The sequence below is a fragment of the Geospiza fortis genome, unplaced genomic scaffold (assembly GCF_000277835.1).
Source record: "Geospiza fortis unplaced genomic scaffold, GeoFor_1.0 scaffold194, whole genome shotgun sequence".
NCBI lineage: Eukaryota > Metazoa > Chordata > Aves > Passeriformes > Thraupidae > Geospiza > Geospiza fortis.
The window spans coordinates 7610418-7636558 of NW_005054322.1; the positions used below are offsets into that span (position 1 = coordinate 7610418).

At 42.4% G+C, this 26141-nt stretch overlaps 1 protein-coding gene across 3 annotated transcripts in view; it reads left to right on the top strand.

Annotated features, from left to right (window-relative positions):
- The first annotated feature begins 752 nt into the window (after positions 1-752).
- SMAD9 (SMAD family member 9) overlaps positions 753-26141 on the top strand; it is a 28891-nt gene continuing 3502 nt past the window's right edge. The window contains exons 1-6 of one of the 3 annotated variants that reach the window (XM_005420807.2): positions 753-1384; positions 7741-7998; positions 10792-10902; positions 12722-12943; positions 17182-17438; positions 21904-25566. In XM_005420807.2, the coding sequence (XP_005420864.1) occupies positions 973-1384; positions 7741-7998; positions 10792-10902; positions 12722-12943; positions 17182-17438; positions 21904-22047 (1404 nt within the window). In that variant the 5' untranslated portion in view covers positions 753-972 and the 3' untranslated portion in view covers positions 22048-25566. Of the gene's footprint in view, positions 1385-7740; positions 7999-10791; positions 10930-12721; positions 12944-17181; positions 17439-21903; positions 25567-26141 lie in introns of those variants that run through there. The other 2 variants (XM_005420806.2, XM_031056764.1) reach the window with 2 other exon arrangements.

The window sequence follows — 26141 nt, forward strand, 5'->3', positions numbered from 1 at the left end:
AAAAGGAAAAGCCCTCAAGAGCTAAACTCTTTCTGTTGGACCTTGTCAGATGTAGCAACTCCTAGCAAAAATAACTCAGGATCCATCCAGCACAAACTGTGTCCAAAAGTCTGTGATTTGGATCCAGAAAGCTGTGAACTGTTGAAGAGAGAGAAACAGGCTATATAGGCAAAAAAGGCTTTTCTCTTCCATGTAAAAAAAATATAAATAACTTTAGAGAATACTAGTAAATCTTTCAAAAGCCTTAAATGAAATCTAGGAGAAGTTTAAATTAATTTTGCAGTTAATATTTTACAACTCTTGACAGTACAGTTAGATTGGAGTGGCAGAGAGCGAGTTGAAATCAGAACAGTGTTCTACACATTGCTTCCATAGAATTTGATATCACAGATTTATTTACATAGAAGATGATTGAGCTGAACCTACAGCTACCAGCATATAAAAAAGAGGGTAAATTTTATTTTGTTCTTATAATAATCTTAGTCCTGCAACCATTTGCCTGGTGCATTAAACTCTAAACACAAGTTGAAGTGACTGGGTACTTTACAATTTCCATGAAATCCCCAACTCTAAAATGAGTGGGGTGGATAGTGTGGAAGAGAGGCTTGGGCCCAAAATAAACATTAAAAACCAAACAGAAAACCACTGAAAATTAACTACACATTTGGAATGATTTCTCTTTCAAAACATTTTATTGAAGGAACAATGGAAATAGTGTGTGAAGCCTAACCATGTATTGTATTGCTGTTCCAGGCTTCATCAGCAGTTTCTTGATGTTTGGAAAGTTCTGAGACCCACCCTGTTGGACTACTTGTGCCTAAGACTACAAAAACGTACGTGTGAAAGAACCTCTCTTCCTTTATCCACTGAAGGAAGTGTCCATCACAACACTGTGGAAACTCTGTGCAGGCCTTGCAAGGCAGGAGAACAGTTTGTGCTTCCCTTGACGATTGTGCGCAATCTCTGCTTCTTATGCACTCCAGCACCCCTATCAGCTCCTTGTTCTCCTTCACCAGCCCTGCAGTGAAAAGGCTGCTGGGCTGGAAACAAGGAGATGAAGAAGAAAAGTGGGCAGAAAAAGCTGTTGATTCCTTGGTGAAGAAGTTAAAGAAGAAAAAAGGAGCCATGGAAGAACTGGAGAGGGCTCTGAGCTGCCCAGGCCAGCCCAGTAAATGCGTCACGATCCCACGTTCCTTGGACGGGCGGCTGCAGGTGTCTCACCGCAAGGGGCTTCCCCATGTCATATACTGCAGAGTGTGGCGCTGGCCTGACTTACAATCTCACCATGAGTTGAAACCACTGGAATGTTGTGAGTTCCCTTTCGGCTCGAAACAGAAAGAAGTGTGCATCAACCCCTACCATTACCGGCGGGTGGAAACCCCAGGTAATTATGTCATCTGCAGATGATTTGCATCTCTGTGTTAGCTCTTGCTCCGGCAGGTCTAGTCTTGGTGCATCCTACAGCAGCGCTCTGAAATGTGAAAAGGCAGGCTCCATCTGATGGAAGGATCTTGGGTCTTACCCTGCCTGCTGCTATCATAGCTCTGGCAGCCAGGACTGGGGAGGGAGTAAGGAGCCCCTCTCCCGTTGGGGTCTGCATCCCGTTGGACCTCTGAGGGCACCCGGATCTTGTCCAAGGTGCTGAAAGCAGCTTCCTTTCCCTGGGCATGGGTGCTGAATCCTCCCCATCTGAACTGGTTTGCATGAAGTCTGGGCACCAGCCTGGCCTCACCACCGTGGTGAGATTTATGTCCCATTGAAAACCAACAGTTGACTCATTAAGCCCCAGGAAACACTAGCTCTCTCTTCAAAGATAAGAGTTGCAGTAAAATGGCATATTTTGCAGTGAATACAAAACCAGGTCAGTTGATTCTTCCTAAAATACCTGGTGGCCTGCCTTAAGTGGGATTTACTTACCTAAATGGAGAGTTTATGTGAAATAAATCCATCAGGTTCCCATAAAACTTTGACATTTTCTACTGATAACCCTCTTTGGATTGCACTAAAAACTTATGACCTCTCTAAAAGGTCATTTAATTGGGCTTTATGTCAATGAAACAGCTGTTAAAAAAAATTTAGTGTTCAGTGTTGACTTCTATAGGGGTCTTGGAAAGAAGGGCTGGCAAAGGTCTTGAGCAGTCATCCTGATTTCCTCTGCCCAGACTCCTGAACCAAACCAAATTACCAAGAACGTTCCTGACAGATATTTTCCTAATGAGCTCTAAAAATCCCATGTGATAAAGGCTCTACAACCTCCCCAGGCAAGTGAAGCTATTGCTTTTCTATCCTTCCAGTTCAAAATTATTTCTAATGTCTAACCTAGCTCTCCCTTACTGCCAAAAATCACAGTAATTTAATTTACTAATGGATGCAGTTGGTAAGTGTATACTTTTTATTCTGAGATTACTCCTTGTCTGGCATGAATTTTACTCTGAGGTGACATTAGGATCAGATAAGTGAACTGTGGGATGTTTCTTTTCACACAGATGAAATAAGGGAAAGACATTTGTTAACATTTGTTAAACACCAGCGGCTGCTTCCTCTTCTGATAATCCTTCCAGTGCAGCAGAGCTGTCACTGTGAAGTCGTATCCAATCTCCTGTAAACATTGTCAAAACTTTTATATTTTACAGCTACACTGAGTAGTGCTTGTCAACAGTTTTCAGTGGAAAAAGCTGATCTCACGCCTTTCTAAAGTAAACTCTTCAATAATTTAAGAAAGGATGCTCATAAAATATCACATTTTTTTGTTTATTTCACTTCTTTATTTGCAGGCTGCAGTCTTTAGTGCCTTCTCATTTCTTCTGGTGTAACTTCGGTGCAGTTAATGGAGTCTCCTCAAAGCTGACAGCACTGAATAGTGCTGATTTCAACCCTGGTTTTCTCATCTGTTCAGTGCCAGCTAACAAACACTGCTAATGGAATAGTCCAGCAGCTGCTAAATGGCTGCCAAAGCTTGTTGTTCTGATCCTGAAACTCAGAAGCTTTCAGCTGTGAATGGGTCTCTATTGTCTGTCTATGAAGCAGACTGGCAGTATCTGTGCTAGTAAAGTAGAAGAGGACAAGGTGCAGGTCTGGGTACTGCTGAATTGGTAACACGATCCCAGGAACAGCTTTCACCCACGTGGACTCTGTGGACTAGCAGCTCTCAGAGAGCAGGGTTAGCCCACCGGAGGGACTTTGGGCACTTTGGATTTGGCCACCTTGTTTTGGAGGTGAAAGTGAGTGCAACTGTGAGGATCCAAGCTATGCTGTGCCAGTTCTACACAGGACCCAGGAATTGCTCTCAGGCTGTTGTATTCACTCCTACAACTCTGCTTACAGGCACAACTCAGAAGCTGAAGCTCACAGTTATAGTATATATTTGTAAAGTATAGCAGAGTGCAACCCACTCAGGTGTTCTGGGGCAGCAGCTGCAGTGGTGCAAGGAGGTGTTGGCAAGGCAAGAGAACAAATGAGCTTCATGAGAAAGTGGTAGCAGTGAAGTCACCACAGAAAAGGCTGAGAGTGGTTGGTTTAGGTGCCAGTCTGTTTAAACAACAGTCCTCTTTTAACTGCAGGAAATCTGCATCTTGGCTGTTGGTGATCTTAGGCTTATATGAGATTCTCTGAGTTTCATCCTCTGGAGCTAAAGAATCCCCCACTGAATAATTCAACACTATATTTTTTATAATCCAAATACCAGCATTATTTTCATACGAATGTCCACCCTTTTGGGGATCATTTTCCATCACTGCCATCTTTCTTGCTGAGTCAACCACTCCATGACCAGATCCATTAACTTCAATCCAGAATGAATGAGTTGTGTCAAAAATGGGAGGGAGGGCCTCATCCTTTCTTTGACAGCCTGGAAAATCCCAAGACCTCTGTTACTAGAGTACAGCTTTAAAATCTGGTCAGAGATTCAGGGATTTCCTTACCTCTGCTGTGTCCTCAGGCTGCTCAGTCCCATTTTAGGCTCTCCTACTGAAGCTGCACAGATTGCACATGGCTTTTATTGCTGCTACAACTATTCCTGGCAGATTTCTTCTCAGGTCTGCTGAAAGCAGGTGCCACTTAGGAAAAAAAAAGGCAGAAAATATTTCCTCTATGTGTGCAACATCCCACTAGAGAGAGGAGTTAGGCCACCTAATCTGAAGGAGGTAGGTATGTTGGTTATGCTCTGCTTCCCCCTTCATCATTGCCTTCAAAGAACTTCTCAGAAATCTGGTTTGTTGTCAGCAGAAGCTGCCTAAACATGTACCCTATTGTTTTTATAAGAGATCATTCATATGTAAGTATTGCAAATCTGAGGGTGCACTGTGGACAGGAGAATTTTTGACTTAGACTAACTGACTGCTTTCATGAAGCCTGAGTGGGACTAAGATGTGATAGCCTGCAAGGTGGAACACCACCTGATGGCTTCACTGTTGGCCATGTGTTTGGGAGTAGCCATGGGCACAGGAAAGAGATGGATCTCACTGGAGAGTGGTCTCCAAAAGCAGTAAACTATGTGGAGATGGATTAATGTGTGAGAAATCGCAGTGTGGATGTTGTACCTGAAATTAAAATGAGGCAGAGAAGTTTGCTTGCTAGCATCTGAAGTCACAGGCACAGCCAGGTTCCCAGCAAGGACTGTTGAAGCTGAAGGGAATGGGAGAAAGGTATGAAAAGCAGTGGCAGGACTTAGGACATGACCATATTTGTCTTCAATTGAACAAAGAAAAAGATCAGCAACACATCAGCATGCACAGAAGGAAGGATCCACCTCTGGCTCTTGGTGGACAGTAGCACGTAGAAGAAAAGAACCCCAAAGAGCGGAGAAAATGTGGGTAATTTATGAGGACAGACAGGTCCCAACACATTCAGTTACTCAGTTTTATGCCTCTGGTCACACATCCTTCAGAGTGGTTGAGCCCTGGAGAGTGACATGTTACCAAAAGAACAAGGAGAACGAGGCCCTGGGGGATACTCTTAGCCACAAACAAGAACATCTCGGAATGCCTCCCCACCACAGAGGCTTTATCCCTCTAGGCACTCACAGAACAGTCAGTGGAAAGAGGGAGTGAGGTGGCAAACAAACTGTTCAGCAGAGCAGAAATTAAGAGTGCCATGGTCAGAGCCAGGAAGGAGTTCAAGGCTTGAAAATTCTTGCTGCTGACTCACTCGGGACAAATCAAAGGCTTTCCCTGGCAAGCACTGTTCACACATCCAGATTCTCAGCTTTCATGTAGAGAAGGAGTTGAGTTCTCACAGGGCTGAAGGAAGCAACTCCCTCAGCTGTGGTACCCACAGTGAGGTGTCAGCCTCTCAGCACTGCAGGACATTGCTGCACACAGCTGTGCCTTGCTCAGCACCTCTGCTGGGTGCAAAGGGATCACCAGCTCCTCGTTTTTGAAGGCTGCTGGTCAGAGCTGGCTGATCAGCAGCAGACCTTACAAGCATCCTACCAGTTTCATGGAGCTGCTGTGGAAAACTCCAGGAGCAGCAACAGCTCACAGCCTGGAGCTGTTCATAGGAGCATGGGATGGGAGGAATACAGCTCACCAAAACTATATATGCAGTGATGGTATTGGTCTTGTCCCAGTATATAGGAGTTAAGGAGTTTATTCCTCTCCACTGGCTGTGAAGAGATCCACAGGGGACTGGGCAGTGCATGCCAGATGTGAATACTTGTATTGCCTGTATGAGTCCTACCTGGATGTTTAAAGCTAAAAGAACAGTAAAGAAGCAGAAATACCTTTCTCTACCAAGCAATTTAAGAAAGTGGCAGCAAACTCTTCATGCCACAAATAGGGGCATATGAGAGGCAAGAGGAAAGAAAGTAGTCTTCAGAGCACCAATTCTTGTCCTGGCCAGAGGCTAATTAGCAATGCATTGGGCCAGAGAACCATGCATGTGTGGTGTCTTAGCAGGTATCCCAGTGCCTGTGTTTCTGGGCAGAGGAGAAGATAACTTCTGCAGTGAACTCCCTGCCATCAGTCCAATCTTTTGCATAGTGTTAGGGCTCAGTTCCTCAGGTCATGGGTGACTAGCCAATTCCCAGTGGTATATTCCAGTGGGTGGGCAGACAAGTTGTTTAACCCTGCCTCTACTGCAGCATGGTGCTACATTAAGCAAGAAGCTGTAAACCCATTGTTGGTACCAGGCACTGTAAATGCCCCAGCTCTCTGAGCAACTGATGTGCATTCCAAGCAGAGTTCCTGCAGCCTCTTCTCATGCACATGTTTTGCATTATCTATACATTATTTGCTTTATTCAATAGCAATTATTCCACTCTTTCATTAAGCTGGATAAATGAGAGTTTGCTGTAATTAAAAGTTGTTAGCTAACCTACCTAAAAATAATTTGCCTTACCTAGACAGCTTTTTGGCCCAAGCAATATGTTAAAACTTGTTCAAACTGTATATTCCCATCAACATTTAAAAACAAGAGAACAAGAGCGTACATTGCTATTTGTTTCCATAAACCAGTAAGGATAGACTGGAAGATGATGTGCTGCTGGGTTTTAGGCCAGAGGAACTCTGGATACTAGGTCAGTCAATACAAGCCTGCTGAATTGTCCCTGATGCTGGGACAATTCATCCTTCTCACAATAACTCAAATTGCCTCCTTATCTTTTTTGGGGACTTTTAGATCTACGTGATACCAACTGGGAATTCATTCTCCCTACCTGTGTTGAAAGCCTTAGCTAAGATAATTAGGCATTATGTGAGCTTGTAACTAATAGAGAAATCTTGAGGTACAGAAATCACCCATTGTAGGGGCTGCTCTCCCCACCAAGGACTATGGAAGACACAGTTAAAGCCTCAGGTTGAACTCTCATATTGAAAATTATTCATCAAGCCTCCTTGTGTTCCAGCCTAGGGACTGCATCTTCATAGGTATCTTACTATTCAGGATTTTCAAAGTGTTTTGAGTCTTAATTCTACTCATGCTTCTCATATGTCAGAATCTAAAGTAATTTGGATCAGCTTTGGGTTTCTCAAAAGGGCGGTGCTGTTAGCAGCACTGACAGTGTGAGATGAAAGTGAAGAGACTTTGTGGATAGGCAGTATCTTCTACTAGACTAATTTTTAAATGGGTTAATTTGGATTTCAGTTTTCTGGCCTGCATTTTTCATGTCTTAAATACCAACCACTGACATATGCCTTCTTATGCTAGATCTTTTCTAACTATATTGCAAGACCTAAATTGATATTGCTGCAATGTTTGAATTGTCATTTACATTTCCTTTCAAAGATCCCACTGTCTGTCTGGCAGCATTTTCAAGTACCTGACAACATTTTAGATCTGGTGTCTGGCTTCAGGTCTGTACTTCCTTTTGCCCATCTGTAACACACTGGTAGTAAAATATGCAGTGTATTGTAGAGCATTATTAATTGTTATTAAACTTGGCTGTGAATTTGGCACATCCTGGTGATAATATTTAGAAAACTTCTGATGTGTTCAGTTTTTGAAGAAGGGAGGAATAGGTAATTTTGAGAGAGATGAGCCGTATTTATGAATTTTATGGTACCTTGCTCAAGTCAAGATTCCTTATTTTGCATGTGGAACTGCTGTAACTGGCTGCAGATCTGAAGGAAAAATGTCCAAGAATTCAGCTTCTGATTCTTGGGTTTGGACAGGTTTGTTACTCTTCAATGACTTGTATACAGAGAGCAATATTTGAGCAGCATGGAATATGCCTCTTTTTAACTTAAAACAAGATATACTTTCAAGAACACAACTTTAACAATTTTTTTCTGTTTTTGTTTTCAGTTCTACCTCCTGTACTTGTTCCAAGACACAGTGAATTTAACCCTCACCTCAGCCTCCTTGCCAAATTTCGAAACACTTCTCTGCACAGCGAGCCACTGATGCCACACAACGCCACTTACCCGGATTCTTTCCAGCATCCTCCATGCACCCCTTTCCCATCATCCCCCAGCCACATGTTCTCCCAGTCACCTAACAGCATCAGCTACCCCAACTCACCAGAAAGCTCTTCTGGACCAGGAAGTCCCTATCAGCTCACAGGTAAGAATGAGCTTTGGGACACCCTGACTGAGGCATTTGAGGGTCGTGCCCGGGCCTGGGTTCAGGTGACAGTTCTGTGCTCCCCCCAGACTGTAGGTGCAGATTGAACTGTTGGATAGAATGTACTTGGAATGTGATTTCTTGTGACTGTTTCCTGTATATTGTCTCTCAGTCCTTCTGACAGATGCTCAAGAGATTGAGAACTGTAGTCATCCTGCTCCTAGAAGTGCCTGGGTGAGATGTCATGATTACTCTGGGGAAAAATTGAGGAGAGAAGCAGGTGTGGCAGGCCACCCTTCTGTCCAAAGCTGCCCATCCAAGCTTCTGGTACAATTCATGGAAAAAAGTACTTGCAAGACCTAAGTTAAGGACCTAGGATGGTCAGGGTAGGAATCTTTAGAAACTCCATCAAGGAGAAAGGATAAAATGGGGAAAGTGGTGTGCAGAAAGTTTTTTAAGTTTATGGCAACCTACTGACTGTATAAATTTCAGAAAGTTAAGGTGTTTAACAATCTGGCCCAACACTTGGAGAAGTCACCAGGCAAGTTCCTGTGACTTTGGAACATGTTCCACAGTTCTGAGATTAGCAGGCTTATGTCACTCAGATTGCTTGTGTTGTGAACTCCTGACTTAGTACAGCTCTAATTACCTGAAAATTTAACTGTGCTTTTGCTGCTAATGCAACACAGCTAAGAGCTAATTTTAATAGCAAAACATGGTTCAGATTCACTTCAGCACTTTAACTTTCAAGAAGTTTCAGTTATGTCAGCTTTTTCACAAAGATGAATTCAGGTCAGAATCTTGTCATTTAAGATTTTAGTGTCTTAACTATGAAGCATTTAAATTCAGGTCCTTAATGATATTCCTATTTCATTTTAAGAAAGAAGGTTTTTTTACAAGGTTTTTGTAGCATTTGAACTTCCTTTTAAATTGAATACTCTCAACACAGTGTGTTTTTCCTTCCCTCTTCATTCATTGAATGTGCCTTCATTCATTTTTTCTCTAGATCTCTATTTCTGATTAAATCATATTTAGCAACACTGAAACATTTCATCAAGTAGCAAGACTTGTTTGTCTTGCCAATATTTTTCTTTCACCTGTGTGTAACTAAGCTGGATTCAGTGGAGCTGGTCCTGACAGGTAAATCGGGCCCATTCCAGCTGTGTAATGACTCTGACTCGTGCATTTAACTGAACTTGGGACCTCACAAAGCTACTTAATAATGGAAGTGGCTCAACCTGACCTTCAGTATATCACAGCACAGGGCTTACTGATAAGCAAAATTTGCCTGTGTAACAATTAGGGATGGCAGGCTATCTAAAGCAAACTAGAGTTACATCAAGAACCTTGAGAGGGGTTGCTGTGACCAAATATAGATGTCAGCAATGCAGGTTTCTGCATCTCATGGAATTATCTATACTCTCCCTGTAACCAATAGAGGAAAACAGACACTCCTAGAAAAGGATTCATTGCATCTTCTTGTATATGTCCAATACAATGTGCCTGCAGGTTCCTGTTTTTCTTTAGTGGATATAAGGAGACCTAAATGTGACTAGTTTAGGAGCAGACATCAAAAATATCCATACAACCACATGATTCTGTGATTATATTCCTTTCTGTAACTTATTTTCTCTTCCACTATTTCTTGACTTTGTTTTACTGGTTTCTGTTGAAGGATTATGTCATCTAAGTGTTAGAAATATCATATAGTGTATGAAATTCCTAGGTCCTGGGCAGTGCTTAAATAGAGTAGAATAACATGGCTTACTTGGAAGATTCAGTGGTTGTCTCATGATACAGTTCATAGTTATCCACTTTGGGTCAAGTTGCTCCATTTTGAGGGGCCAGCCAGCAGACCCCAAACACAAGAGGGAATTTCAGTCTGGAACCAAGTTAAACCCTTCCTAAAGAGGCCCTTTGTCCTGCAAGCTTGTATGTTGCTATAATTTTCATATAAGCCCCTTGAGTTTCTGTTTAAATGAGGCAGAACTACACACTTTTTGTGCTTATGCATTGAACGTTGTCATTTTATAATATGAAAATGAAGTCCTTTTTAATTTGGCTTTCTAAAGCCTCCAGCCTTTCTGGATAATCCCCACTGTAGAGTCACCTTCTGTTTTCTAGCTCATGTTGCTGTAAATGAAACAAATCAGGAACCGAGCAGTTGTGACTTGATACTTCTCCTCCCAATGTTTTCATTATATCTATTGCTCTTTGATGGGAGACTGAACTAACCAGGAGAGGGACAGACTTCCCTTGCAGGACAGGGGGAAAAAGACAAGTCTGGAGGGAGTTTTGTCAAGTCTGATTTCTGCAGCTTTCCATAGGCTTTTTTTACAGTTTATGAAGGAAGAGAGCTTTCTCTCAGAAGATGAAATAAAGTCAGTTTCTGCTCTTAAATCGTCCTCCTCAAGTTTTAAATTAAAGACAGAATTCTGGAAATAACAGATGAAACTGCATTACTTTCTTAGGGTAACAACCAGTGTTAACAGAGAACTTGATTTTACATGGGTCTAGGCCTGAGGCACTGTTGTGACCATCCCTCTCTCTTTCAAGCACTGCATGTCCAACATGACAGCTTTTCCTTCCCATCTTTGCTGAACATACAATGGTCTTAATCTGGAGACTGAAGGGAGGTTAGATTCAGATCTGTGCTTTTTCCAGTCTTCTCAAGACAAACAGTACTGACATAGTAAAATACTCATCAGGAAAAAACAGGAGGAATTTATCAACATAGTGACTTAGGTGTCTTTCTTCCTTTCTTTCTCCTTTCTTTTTTCTTTCTTTCTGTAGTGGAAACTCCACCTCCGCCCTACCATGCAAGAGAACCTCCAGGAATCCATAATGGACGGTCAATGGATGCAATAGCTGAAAGTCAGCTAGTGCTGTCTTTGCCCAATGGAGGTAAATCTGCCGATGGAGAAGCTGAAAGTAAATACCATTTGTACTATTCTTTGAATAAAAACTTTTAAGAAAAAAATTGTTCTAAAAAAATTGTTATTTGCACATGAAGGGTTAGTGATCTGTTATAATAAGTTTCAGTCAGTTTTGCAGTAAGGCTGTGTGCTAGACCCATCTATTAGCTAGCAGGAGAGGTTGATGTAATATTTCCATGAATTATGTGCAAAGTTACAGAGTTTAGGCCTTATTTGCATCCATGGACTATTACAGTTAAAAAGCTGTTAATGCAAGAAAACACTGTTATCTACATTGTAAAGATAAACATATCAAATCAGGGATGGTGGGGCAATATAGCACACAAAAGCATTATCAATATCAGAACTCATTTCTTTATCACCTTCAGCTCTAGGTTTCAAGTACTTTAAAGCCTTATGGTAGGGCCTTTTTTACTGCCATCTTTGTATAAATGTTATGGTACTGGCTGGCTAGAAAAGGACATATTCTAGTGGAGTACAAAGATATTTTGACAGCACTCCAAAGTCTTTGTCGTCTTATAAGAATTCTTTAGTGAGAGGCATTAATGGTCAAAGAAGGGCCCGTGGTCCTGTTTGCAACCCTCAAACAACTTGATGACCTCTCTTCTTGATGGCCTTTCCTACCTTTGGGCTAGTACTGGCTAGTCCTGATGCCCCCACCATTCAGAGCCCATTGCTGCAGAGTAGGAAGGGGAAATGGAGTTCCTTTGCTGACTTTGCTTTGGCTTCCTGCTACTGCAATGAAAAATCACTGTTGTTCTTTTAGTCCATCATATTGTGTTCCTAAAGAAGTGTCATTTCAAGAATGAGGATTGAACACTGCACACATATGCACATTAAAAAATATTGCCAGCCTTCTGAAACAGTGAGGAGTGTGTATGTAGCATGGAACTGGAGCAGAAGGAATGAGAGGAGATAGTGCTAATTATGGATGGGGACACAGAATGGCTGGATAATAACAAGTTATCAGACACCCATACTTATAAATAAATTGTCAAGCTAGTTTAATCTCTTTATCACTGCCTACCATCCCTGATCACTATCCTAGTGAATATTAGTTGGAAGTTTATTAGAGGTTATGCACAGAGGTGCTCTGGGGGCAGGCGGGCTCACATGCCTGTGGTGAGCAGGCAGGATAAAGTTTCCTACTAATTCCTGTAGGACAAATGAGGCTCAGAGATTCTGTTACATTTTTGAGTCTTTCTCTGTCTCCGACTTAGAAAACCTGAGCAGGGATAGATCCCAAAGAAATGACCTTGCTGACATTTCTGCTTACAGTCCCACATGGAAGCAGAAAGCCTGAAAGCCTGCAAAAATTGGAGTGATTTATTACTTCTGAACTCCAGAGTTTTGGTATTAGGCCTTCAGCCTAATACCAAAAACTTGGCTCAGTTTTGACTTGCTTTGAGCCCATCTGTCATCCCTATCTCCTGTTGATGTGCAGAGCAGATGTATCCCTTACTATTTTCAGTGTATATTTCGGGTCCCAGTTCAGCAAGGAATGTCAGTGTGGTTGATTTAATGCAGTGGAGCTTCCACTTTTAAGAAGAAGTGGGGCTCTTCAAGGCTTAGAGTTAAGCTGATGCACCAACCTTTTGCATGTTTGGTACTTCAGTCATAAAATCAAGAAGCAATGGAAGATTCTGTTGGGATAAAGTATGACATAAGTGACTGTTTAGATAAAGAGATGGGGGGCTGAGAGTGGGAGGGAATGAAAGAAAACAGAGCAAGATTGTTTAAAAAATATTGCTGAAACCTGAGCAGCTGCTTAACTTTATTTCCTACAGACTTTCGGCCTGTTTGTTATGAGGAACCCCAACACTGGTGCTCAGTTGCCTACTATGAACTCAACAACCGGGTAGGGGAGACTTTCCAGGCCTCCTCTCGAAGTATCCTTATAGATGGATTTACAGATCCTTCAAATAACAAAAACAGGTTCTGCTTGGGTCTGCTCTCAAATGTAAACCGCAATTCTACTATAGAAAACACCAGGAGACACATAGGAAAAGGTAAGAGGAAATCACCTCTCCTCAGGAATAATATTCAGAGCTCAGAAGATCCATACATTGCATGAACAAACCTAGCTGATTCATCAGATGTGCTTGCCTTAAAATCAGACCTTTGACATAACTTCTGAAATAGAAGAAAAGCAGAGGATTCTTTTCTGACTGGATAACAATCAACAGAGTAACTCCTTACAAAGGCTATTTACTTGGCCAGCAAAGAGAAAAATGTTGTTTATAGTTGTGTGTTCTAATTTAGCAGTATGTATTTTCATTTTATTTATTAGAGCTTCTGGCAACTGGGAATATTGCCATTGAAATGCCACTAAAAGGATAATTGCTGGTGCCTCAGGGCTGCTTCTCCTCCCACCAAATAACAAAGGGAGATGGATGAAACACTTAGTAGTTGAGTTACTTAGCTGAAGAACTCTGGTGGAATTGTGTTTGTAGCTTTCCCCTCCCACCCACCTCCTGCCAGTCAGATTCCCTGCTTTGTCAGCTTTTCACTGGTAAAACTAAGGTTTGTATTCTCCCACCACTGGCTGCTGGTGCAGCTCTGTGTGCTCCAGCTCTGGTCTCTGGTGTACATATACCCTCAGCATGCAGTGTGACATGCTGCTGGGGCCAAGCACCACGAGACCTCACCTGGACACACATGGCCACACACACTCTGTCCCAGCTCCCCAGGACTGTGTAGGGTTTGATATTCTCCCAGAACTTACTGTTGTTCGTGGTGGTGAGTCAGAAGCCCTGTGCCAGCCACTTCTCCATGCAGATGAAGCTTTGCCTGTTCTGGTACATCCAGTCTCAACTCATTATCTTGCCAACCCAGCCTCTCACCAGTAGCTGCCTGGGAATGCATTTCCCACTGGGCTAATTAACTCTAATTGTTCCACTCCTATTATCTTGTCAACCTCACCTCATTTCCCAGGCCTAGAGCAATATTTTAATTGGCTCTTGATAGTCTAGTGTTGAATGACTGAATATGAGGAAGCTCTGAGACAAATGTGGTACATTTTTTGCAAACAGCAGTGAACCTGAAGGCTGGAGCAGGCAATGTTGTGCTAAGCTCTTGCACTTTTCCCCAGAATGAAAAACACTTATGATACAGATGATACAAGTGTGTGCCATAGTGGTTTGTTGTGTGGACTGCAAATGTGTTGTACATCTAATTCTAACTTTCTTAGAAAATAAAGCAAAGCTTTACATCCTATCAGTGTAAGCTGTCAGAGGGATGTAGATCAAAGCTGAGCCTGGCCCTAAAAGAAGAATGACAAAAGATCCCAGCTGTCATTTGGCAATGTTACAGTCTGTGACTTTCTGCCCCCAAAAGATGAGGAGACAGAAGAGAAATAAAGTTAGGTTAATGGTAATGGTCTTCATTAACTGTGAAGATCTTCATTAAATGTGAAGATCTGTCTTAATTGATTAGAAGTCCTTTAAAGTCCTACACTAGGAATGTGCCCAAGGGAAGGGAGCAGATTTCCCAGAGAGGAGCTTAATATATCAGAGATCCTTAATTTTACTGCTCTTCTCTGTTTATGCAAATTCTGAAAAACCATATACAAGTGGAATAGAAGTGGCACCAGTGCAGGCCTGCAGAAGAGCACAGAGCAGCTCCAGAAGTGTAGAGTTCAAAGGCATGGTGGACAGATGAAAGCTGCTGAAATTGATACAATTGTCACATGTTAACACTGGAGAAAAAAAGAGTGAGTAAACAAGATTAGCTCAGTAGGATAAGGATATGTGATTGAATTGTCATCTAGAGTATCAGCATGAAACCATTTCCTGGAAATACCACATCAAAGCTAAAAACAATCCAGAACACAATGCAACATCTACGAGCAATTGGACCTGTTTCAGCAGTCAGACTTCAAGGACAAAAAAGTAACTTTTGATCAGTGTCAAAAAGATGTGGATGCTTGGAGACTGCTGAATTTTCAGTTTCTGCAGAGGCAATGAAATACCACTAAAACATATGGACCTTTGATTTGGTCTTCTACGAATATGTATTTAGCTCCTTGGTTTCCTTTAGGGTGTTTTCCTCTGGTAAATGAGTACTAGAATAATAGGAATACACACTGATTAGTGTTGTATTTACTGCTTTTAAAAAGTTCACAAGAAGAAAACAATTTGTAACCTCTGCTTTCAGAAGTGGCATTGATGTTTTTGTTATTGTAGCACAATGTTTGGGCAATGCCTTTGAAAGCTTTCATTTTTTTAATAAAATGGGTTACTTAATATACTTTGAAAACTCAGCCTTTAAATTTTTTCACCTTAGCATCCCCTGTGGTGACCCTAAGTCAGTAACTATTCCTGAAGATTTGAAATGTGGTGCACATTTACGTCCTTCTTCTTCTCTTCCTACCCTCTGTTCTCACTTCATCTGATTATTTCAGACAGCTATATGGACTCCATCAAGATCCTTTCTGTTCTTCCCTTTTATCCATTTCCATGGGAAGTAAGGTCAAGTGGTATCAGTCACGCTGTGCAGCACCCCACAGTGCCTGGTGCAGTTGGAGCTGATGCTTTCCTGTCGCTGCTGTTCCCAGTGCAGCACCAGAGTGTGCTCCGAGCCACAGCCCTGCCACTCACAGCTCATTTCAGATCTTGTGGGTGCTCAGAAGTCAAGTGATGGCTTAAAGACAGACTTTAAGGTTCCCATCTGAGTCACCCTGGAAGACTATGGGAGAGTGTATTTTTTCCCAGATTCTTTTCCCACTCAACCTGCTTTCCCCCATGCCATTCCCACTTCTGTTTAGAGGCTGGTTTTGTCCTAAGGATGTGCTGCTGCCCCTTGTTGTTATGACTGCAGAATGATGAACAGACTGGGAATATGTAACCTGTCTGTTTGTATGAAAGACAGCAGGAATAAAACTAATTACAGATGCATTATTAAAGCACAGTTACCAGTAGCTTTGCAGGCAGTCTACTGAGGCTCTGTGAACATTTGTGTGTGTCTGAAGAGCATGCCTAATATTAGAGAGGAGGATTTAATTTTTATTTAGTGGTGGTTTTTACAAGAACAAAGAATTGAGTTTTTCCACCTCTTTTGGCCCTGGGAAGGGTTCATTTCTCCTAATCTAGCCATGGGAAGGGTGACTGGGTATTTTCACATGATGACTTGTCCCCTTTCAGGTTGTGGCTTCATGTTCACTTTCCAAGCAGTTTTCATGCTCACTTTTCAAGCAGTTAGGATCCCCATTGCCACACTTGTACTGATGAAGATCTCACAAGATCTCACTGAAAATAAATTTTGTTTTGCTTGTTTTTAAGTTTATTAGCTGGTTCAGTTCCTCAGCCTGGACAGCAGCCCAATCCTCAGCTGTTGCTGCCAGCATGAAAGCAGGTGTGTCAGCAGGGGCAGGGAATGGGAGAGCCTTTTCAGCACCTGCACAGACTTCCATGGCATTAAGCTGGCTCTGAGCCTGCACTCTGTAGCAGATGGAGTGAATCATCTGGTCACAGTGCCTCTCTCTAGCTATCAGCTAGAGAAGGCATCTACACAGTTATCATCTTACAGATGATCCCCAAATCCAAGGTTGCTGAATTAGGCTAAGATAAATTCTCCCACCAGTTCAGGTATGTTTTCATGCAGGCAGATATCCTTGATACATCAGAATATTTGAAGGGATAGAAGTGCTTCCACCTTAATTTCCTCAAGTCACAGTCAAAATTTGAGTTAGTATTGGTAAGTCACTTGGGCACTGAAAAGTTCTGAAGAAAATCAGTCATTTTCTTGCTAAAGGTCATTTGGAACAGGATCTGATGAGTAAGTCACATCATGTAAATGCAAATACACAGTTCTGATGTGGCAGATAAAGCAAAATACAGAAAAGTATTTTAAGTACATGCCATGCTGTGTTTTAAATGTCTGACAGTAGGATCCTGTAATAAAACAACAGTGCGCAGTGAAGTGGGTCTTGGCCAGTGCGCATTTGTTTAACAGTGAAAATACATTTAGGTGTGTAATGCAATAGTGATTTTTCCATTCTTGGATAGTTTTGATTGATGTTTAGGTTGTTGTTGACATATGTTTGATGTTTATGTATGTGTATTTTGTCATAAGATTACTACTTTAGTACAACTGTGCTGTAGGGTAAAAGTAAAGAAACCAGCGCTGAGAAAAAAAGATCCTGGAAGGATCTTGGGCTTGTATCCCCAAACAAGTAAAATAATTAATTACTGGCATGAAGAGTGTTGTGAAAATGGAGAAATAATACAAGTTACTTTTTTTTTTCAAGGTGTTCATCTTTACTACGTCGGTGGGGAGGTTTATGCTGAATGCGTCAGTGACAGCAGTATTTTTGTGCAAAGCCGCAACTGTAACTACCAGCACGGTTTCCATCCAGCCACGGTCTGCAAGATCCCCAGTGGCTGCAGCCTCAAGATCTTCAACAACCAGCTCTTTGCCCAGCTTCTTGCCCAGTCAGTAAATCATGGTTTCGAAGTGGTGTATGAGCTGACCAAGATGTGTACGATTCGAATGAGCTTTGTTAAAGTAAGGATTCTTTGCTTTCTCTTTCATCCTTGCTTTTGCTTTCTCTTGCATCCTTTGGTGCAAAACTAGACCACATCAAATCTGTTCCAAGGGAGGATGTAGATACCCAACTTTTGAATAGCAATTCATATTGCCTGTTTTCCACTATTGCCTTAAACTTATAGACACTCAAAATCAATAGCTTTTGTGGTCAACCTGAAAATCTCTGAGATTACAAAATTCAGGTGCTCCATAGACTCTCTGTGGAAAATAGTCAGAGAAATCATGGTGGTGTTCCCCCACTGATTGTTCAAAAAGCTCAACTCAGAAGAGCTTAGCAACATATAAATGTTGTAGCACATATCTTAGGCAGTTGTGATCTCTCCTATTGTTACTGGTTTGCAATAGAGCTTAATAGAGACATTGAAAAGAATGTCCTTATGTATTTAGACTAATTTACAATCTCACCAGTACCATGGACTGGTATATATTGTCTTAATCAAGAAACACTAGGTCCTTCTTCATCCCTTACTGAGCTTGCAGAGAATTGTTGATTGCCATCTGCCCAATCCCTGACAAATATTGTCATACTTTCTGATGATATTCACTCTGACCAGCCACACAACCAGAAGGGCTTCTTGCAAGCAGAATGGAAAACCCAAGAGAATATTTTACCTTGCCCCTGTTATTTGGAAGAGAGAAGAGGCTACCAAATCCATTACTGTTCTGATGTCCTTCATATTTGAATTTCACAATCTGACTGCTCTGTGGGAAATCTATTAGTCTTTGTGTGACTTTTGCAAATCTTCTGAATGGCCTTCTCACCAGAACAAGATCTCTCAACTCCTTTTAGCACTTAGGATTTATTTGCATGCCTGTTGTATCATCTAACTCCCAAAGAATGGCAAGTGTTTCGAGATAGTTTCCAGATGATGCTAGACCAACTTGCTATAGTGCTGCTGGGGAGAGCTGGCAGCAATGTTCAGCCTACAAACTAGAGCAGTTGCACCATTAGAAGCTCTTGGTCTTGCTAGGTACCATAAAAATGGCTTGAGTATGTTCCTTTGTCTTGCGGATTTGTTTTTATACAAATGTGTGAATTGAGGTGATTGAATTCTCATCTAAGATACCAAAAAGTTCTTGAGGCTCAAGTCCAGTTTCCTTAAGTTCTACAGAGCTGATGAGTTCAGTCCTACATATCTTTCTGGCCTAACTTTTTCTAGCCATCCTTGGGGACCCATCTTCTTAAGTTTTCAAGAGCATTAGGAGTGCCCTGTAATCTCTCCCAGGAGTCCAAGCCAAAATCTCTATGCCCACGACCATGCTGTTGCTTTGTTCTTGAGAGTGAACTGATATCTTATTCATATACAAGCATTAGGGCAAAAAAAAAGGAAGCAAGAAACCCAACAAACAGCATTTTCTTTAATTGAAGACATGAATGGGCATGTTGTTTGTAAAGGCAGTGTAGCCAGTTACACAATATTTTCATTATCTCAGTGATTCAGGGGCAAGCTCTTTGATGTGTTATCTGCCTCCATGCCCAGCATGGCAGCAGAAATGGTGGTGTTGATGCACTATATAATGCTGCTGCCATATTATCACCTTGCTTTGTTGAAATAATAGCAGCTATTATTGTGCCTCAGGCACCAGAAGGCCAGTGCAAGGAGATATTTTGAACTATTTCCCATGACGTCTGGAAAATTGCTATGCAAATCTCACCTAGGCTCTCTCTTCCTGGCCTGCAAATACACTTTCCTTTATTCAGTTTTCCCAAAATATTTCCCTCTCAAGGAGTGAGCCCTCCTGTGTTCAGCCTGGGGTCAGGAGTGATCCTGGATCCTGGATGTTGGGGATGCAGTGCCAAAGGGGCCTGTTGTCTGTCAGAGCCATAGTCCAAGAGAGCCCTCATGTGCAGGGCACTGCTGTGGCTTCTCTGCTGACTCCTGTCCAGATACTGCTGGTCACCTACAGCCCAAAGGGCTGGAGACCCTGCCTCTGACCCCACCAATGCTTGAGCTACCAGCTGAGAGGCATGGATAGGTAGGGACCAAGACGTGAGAAACTTGTCAAGGCTGTGCCATCTTCTGGATGCGGGGCATGGGACAGAGGGAGGGGAAGGTCTTGTCCCCTCTGATGCCCTTTTTGTGCCCAGAGAGCAGCTTAGAGGAGCTCAAATGTGGGTGTATCATCAGTGAGAGCAGCTTTCATCCACTGAGCATTGCTGATAACCAAAGCAGGAAGGCTCTTGCCACTTCCCCACAGCTAAGGCAGCTGAAGCAAAAAGGGAAGAGATGGAGAGCTTCTCCAAGTCAAGGTCTGAACCCAGCTCAATCCCTCCCACATCTCCTCAGGTCTTGGGGCTAAGGGGAACACCCAGCAGACTTGAAAGCTCAGCACTCTGGGACACGGAGCCTGGGCTGGAGAGAGCTGTTGCCCACAGGAGGAGGGAACTTGGCAGGAGCAGCAGGACACATGAGGGTACCATATCCTCTTCCCACCACCTGTGGAAAACGCCATTGCAACTTTGAAAGTTGTACTCCATTCCCTCGTTAAGAGAACTCCAGCTCTGGGCTCTTCTCACTCCTGAGGTGAAGGAGGCTACCTGCAACCCAAGAATGATATACAGGGAGCATCAGAGTCCTTGCCCTCCTGGCATTTCACCTGGGGGTGTTCCAACCAGAGACAGCATTGCTGGGAGTGTTTGGGAGTTGCCAGCAGAGGATTCTGGCCAGCCACCTGCCAGGCTCCCCCAGATCTGGCACATTGTTCTTGAATACTGTAATTGCCGTTACTCTAGATTTTCTGTCCTGCCTGTCAGCAAGGTGCGCCAGCTCCTCTGACACTTGCTCTCCTGGCTGTGTATCTTCACTGCAGTTGAGTACTTGTGACTTCACCATCTCAGAAATCTGACTTTGCTGGCATTTTATGCAAACATTTACAGGACATCAATCTGAGGTTCTGTGAACACAGGCTTTTTCTAGTCTGATAAATGCTCTGCAGCTCAGAAAAATGCTGTCTATTTGGAAGTACTCTTTGGGCTTTGGTGGGTCCATATCTTACTCTTCTGCTTTCTTTCACCTTTTCTTCATTAATTAGCATGGATTTTATCCAGACCACTTATGGTGACATCTCATTTTAGTGTTGATCCTAGTGTTCCAGCTATCATCTAAAGAAGTAGCTGCGCTGGCAGCCACAGTTGTCTGAGCTGCTCAGCACTCTCAAATTTTGGTGACTTTGGCAACCATCAGTCTTAATATACCTCCATGTCCTTTTGTTGTGACAAGAATACCAACCTGCCTGCTTATCATAATGACAGGTATGACTCAGTGTCTGATCAGCATCCCACAAATGAAGATCCTCATCCTGTAGTGGGACCATGTTTTGCACATTGCCCTATGGAAATCTGAGATCAGTTCTGCCAGTGAGACATCTGGTGAGCTGCAAGACTCTGGGCTGTGACTCGCATGCCTTGTGTTGCTGTGACGTCAGGCTGCCTGCTTAACACTGCTTAGACACTGTGCCTGCTTGAATCATAGAATATGCTGAATTGGAAGGGATTCATCAGGATCATCAAGTCCAGCTCCTGGCCCTGCACAGCACTATCCCCAGGAATCACACCCACAAGCATTATCTGAATGCTTCTTGAACTCTGTCAGGCTGGTGCTGTGACCACTTCCCTGGGATGCCTGTTTTAGTGCCCAACCACTCTCTGGGAGAAAAGTCTTTTCCTAACTTAAACCTGCTCCTTGAAGCATGGGTACTTCAGGTGTTCTCTTCTCCCTGCCAGCACCCATCCCCACCTTCTCTCAGATGCCTCGTATCCCTTATCTTCCCCAAGAGAGCTGGAGAAATTACTGCAGGACTTCCCACAGCAGACAGCTGGGAACTCTTGTTGGCAAAAAGGACATGATCAAGGAGAGAAAACCTGTGGAAAATATTTATACATAGGCTAAGTATGGTACATAGGAACTGCTGGAAGTTTCCAGACATTTAGACAAATACTTAGAAATTCCAAATTCTTAGAATCACAGGATGAATCTCTACCGATACATGAAGCAGTGCCCAGGACCATCCCTAGTTCCTGTTAATGAAAGAGGCCGGCCTGCTTTTGTCGGTGCCAGACAGCAGTCTGCCAGATTTCCCTGGACATGTCCCTGGGGTGCAAATAACAGGGACCATACCCCACAGGCTGTTTCCAGGCAGCCAGGCTTGGAAACAGGCCTTTCCATGCCAGTTGTTCTCTGCACCTGGAAGTGTGACTGAGATTTTTAATTTAATAGCATTGAGTCCCTCGTAATTATGATAACAATGATCTTAAAAGGACCTAAGTTTCTAAAGAAAATTATCCCTAGGATAAAGCATTAAATCTTGGGAACTTGGGTGGTGGACTGCCTGTAGTTGTGTTAGACTATCAGCACTGGAGTTATGATTTAATGTTTTGGGTGTTTAAAAAAAAAAACCACCTCACTTTTTGGTCCTTTTATAGGGCTGGGGAGCAGAGTATCATCGCCAAGATGTTACAAGCACACCCTGCTGGATTGAGATCCACCTGCATGGACCATTGCAATGGCTGGATAAAGTGCTGACACAGATGGGCTCACCTCACAACCCCATCTCCTCAGTCTCTTAAGAATCATCTCTAGAATTCCCCTAGATGGATGCTATTGCAGGCAGTGGCTTATAGAATTCCCATGAACAGAAGCTTCTATATGTAGATGTATGTAGATGTAAATATATCTATACATAGTCTACTCTCTTTTTAAATTTTTTTTTCATTTTGTGGTTTCTAGTTACTCTGATGCCAGTAAAATAAGTTTAGAAAGTCAGGTATAGCATATCTGTTCTGTAGTACAAAATAAGCCAAATTCCTGCAGAAGTGTCAAACATTTCCTGTGAGCATTTTCATTCCCCAGCCAAGCCAGTAAACGGTGCAAATTCCCAGCACTTTCACATGGGTTCAGAAACCTGTCTGTCACTGCTCCTAGTAGGTGAAATTCACCCCTCTGCAGGCAACCAAAATCAGATCTCTGTGCCATTTATATTCATCTTACATCCTGATTTCAAGTCCAGACGAGGACCTGAGGTGGTGCACAGAACTTATGCATAGAGATTACTTTAATCTAGTGAACTGAAGGACTAAACTGCCATTCCAGTCTGTCTCCCTACTGCAAAGCATGATGGGACAACAAATCCTTTGAAGAGCTGATGCACACTGTCTCTCCTGGGATTTGGCAGGAGAAGGGAGCATGTTCTGCACAGGAACCTTATCTCAGAGCATTCTGGACAATCTGAGTAGTCTGATACTGCTAACATAGTAGGGTATGATACTGCTGCACTGAAAAGCAACAAGCTCCTAAGAAAAAAATAATAATTTAAATATATGGCCATGAGTTAAAGAAATTAATTAACTTCCAGTGGTTTTTTTGCAAAGTACATACATACTTGCATATGTGTCCAGCGTGTAAACTAAATCCTGTCCATTCTACAGTATTGATGTAATTTGTTTTAAAGTTAGGACTGTCTGTATTCAGACTGCTGTGCTGATATCAAGGTACTTCTAGAAGGGATTTGAACTGTGATTCAGAAAAGGGACATTAATTGTACATTGAAGAAGCAAATAATTACTTAATCATTCATCTTGGGCTCAGAAAGCCCTACACTCAAAGGATGCAACGAGAAGGAGATGGGAGTCAGCCATGTCCATCCCCTGTACTGGGCCAGTCCTTGGGATCTGACAGCATTGCTCGGGTCTGACTGAGAGGGCTTCCCTGCCAGTCACTCCATACATCCCTGTGGATGGTTTCTCATCTTAGGTACAGGCTTCTTCATTTGCTGAGCTTTTGCCTTGCCTGCAGAGGATGGTGAGGCATGGTGAAGCCATGAACAAGTAAAGAGTGAATCTATGTGCAGAACCTTGTCTGTGTTCCTTCTGTAAGCAGGGAAACCTATTGCCTATACCCTAATCCCATCCTTGCAACCTGTTCACTTGGAAACCTTTCCTGAGAAGACAGGTGAAACTTTTACTACATTTTGATGGTCTTTCCTTTTGCTGAAAGAGTTGAGATTATTTCTTGCCAGGCATAACAGTCCACTGAAAATAGTTTTTATTTAAGGGTCAGAAAGACTGAAAACATCTGCAACATCATTCCTCCATAGAACAAGTAGAAATATTAGTGGAAAAAAAATGTTTTTCAGAATATTTCTTTTCTTCTCACACAATATCTGGTGCTGGACATTTTGCTGCATAATTAGAAGACTCCTGAAATCTTCCGCTGTATCACAAATGCAAAAGGAAATAATATTCACCGGAAAGACAGTGAGTAAACTAACAGTGTTATTTCATTTGAATGCATCTTCAGCTGCCTGCAGCTTTAGCAGGGCACAGAAGAATAAATTGTTGTTAAGTTTGAGCAGTAATAGCTAGTTGTATAGGAAATTTGTAAGTGCAAAGAACCCTATTCTGTCACCATTTGACGTCAGCAGGGTCACTGTGAGATAGGAAAAACTTTACAGTCTCTTGCACCAATGAAATCCAATAACAATAATAATCATATAGAGAAATGCCATGTGTGCCATTTACTATTTAGCAGACTTTAGAGACATCAGTGTGGAAAAATGCATTTTCCTCAGCTCTCTCTGTTACAAGTGATCAGATACTGGTAACATTTTTTAGCACATTTGTTGCCCCTCTTCTCCAGCTGCACCTTTGCTCCAGGATGAGCACATTTTGATTTTGCTCGTTCTTTTTTTTTTTTAGCAGCTAAGGACAGAGGATATCACCTTTACTGTCCAGGATCTAGCTCTATCCCTTATCCTAGATTCTTCCTTGTCTTTTAGGCTGAAGCCTCCTTCCCTTTTAATATAGAAAGAAGCCTAGGAGTTCCTTTTAGACATTCCCAGGATTGTCATTTCCCTCACAGAGAGCAAAGGGAAATGTTCTGAGGTGCATCTGCTCTTGGGCAGTTCCAGAACTCAGTTTTCTGTCAGTGCTGCAGAGAAAAATTGGATGGCTAGTGAAGAGAAGCAGCTTCTTCTGGGGCATTATTTGTTTCATCACAAGGTATTTCAAGCAGATGAAATACACTCGTACCTGAGCATGCTTGTGTCTTCCCACTGAGTATAAGGCAAACTCAGGGTCATTAGCTCAAATGCAGACTGCCATACTGGATGTATTCAAAAATAGATGAAGGGAACCCTAATGGCAGTGTTATGACTTTCCCAGCCTAGTTATGATGCTTGCTCAGCAAGTGTTTGTTTGGTTTAAATGGAAGTCAGTCAATTTAGAGCAGTTTTTCCTTTCCTTTATGTCTACCTTTAATCATTTTACAAATAGGATTTGGCTTCCATGTAGTCCATACATGCATCCCATTTAAGGTAGTCACTTTAATAACTGCCTTACTAATAAGGAAAGAGGCATTTCTGGAGCATGATTCTTCTGACCCATTTAAAACACCTGTATTAGGATGAGATGAATTTCAGCAAATCTAACTATTTGCTGAAAACTGGATCAAAGCACTTGATTCTGGGCAATTCTGGCAACAGCCATCTGTTTTTAGCCCTTGGGAAGGCTGATACCACTGTGTCAGTTGTTTCCTATTGTGATGGTTTCTGGAGGCTTAGCTCACTGTGCTGTGTAAACACACAAAAGCTGACAGCTCCTCCCCAAAGCCCACAGTACATGGGAGAAGCGGTAACGTGGATGAGACAAAAAAGTAAATAAGATGATACCTGCCCAGATAAAAAGTAAGTCTAATAAACCATTTATTTCCCTTTCTTTTTTAACAAGGTTTCTTTTACAGGCTTCTCTAGTATATATGAATTGCAATTGGTTAAAATTCAGGTTTCTTAAAATTTACAGCAATATGACTTTGTATCTCTAATGTCTTCCCCACTTTGGAAGGAGATAATTTCTACTCAAAGGTCTTCATGAACCTTTAAACCTGTAGTCACTTTAAGGTCTTTATAAATGTTCTACTCATTAATGCTCAGCCTTTGGAGACAGTCTTCCTGAGAGATTTAAAACCACTTACAGCAAGACTACTTAGTTGAAAGCAGATTTTTAAAGTGTTTTTTTTTTTTTTTGAGTCATCAACAGTTCATAGCCTCTTAAAAGTTTCTGTGGAGCAGTACCATGCATCAGCAGGCAGCGGTGGGAGCCTAATGAGGCAGAGTCATAAAGCACATTCAGCATGGTATATAGACCACTTGTTTTCCTATTAAATAGTCGAGAGAAGATGACTTCAGTTGCTGCCAGTTCTTCAGCAGCACCACTATTAATGTGCTGTTTGCATCCAGAGGTGACAGGAGCAAATCTCACACCCTGACTGCCTGGAGCCATTCCATGGCACTGCTGCTTGGGTGGGTCAGTCCCATCCCCTTGCCTAGGAAAAGCTGCCCAGGTACGGCACAGCAGTGGCTGTAGCATTGCAAGGTGCAGCACGTGCTTGCCCTTCCCATCAGCTGCTATTCCACCAACATGTTTACTCCTCATCAGAATGCTTCGGCAAGATCAGTCTGAAGGGTAAAGTATCAGAAGCATAAAGGGCAACTGTCGTCCAAAGTAGCATCAGCTAGAGTTGAGGAAATCCCTTCCATGTCTCCAGCAGGTACTGTGTCAAGACTTTCACCACCCTGAGCAGCCTTGTTGAAGCAGTCCCTGTCTGGAACAGGGTGTCAGACTTGATGCCATAGTGAGATCCCTTCCAAAATACATCATCCTCTGGG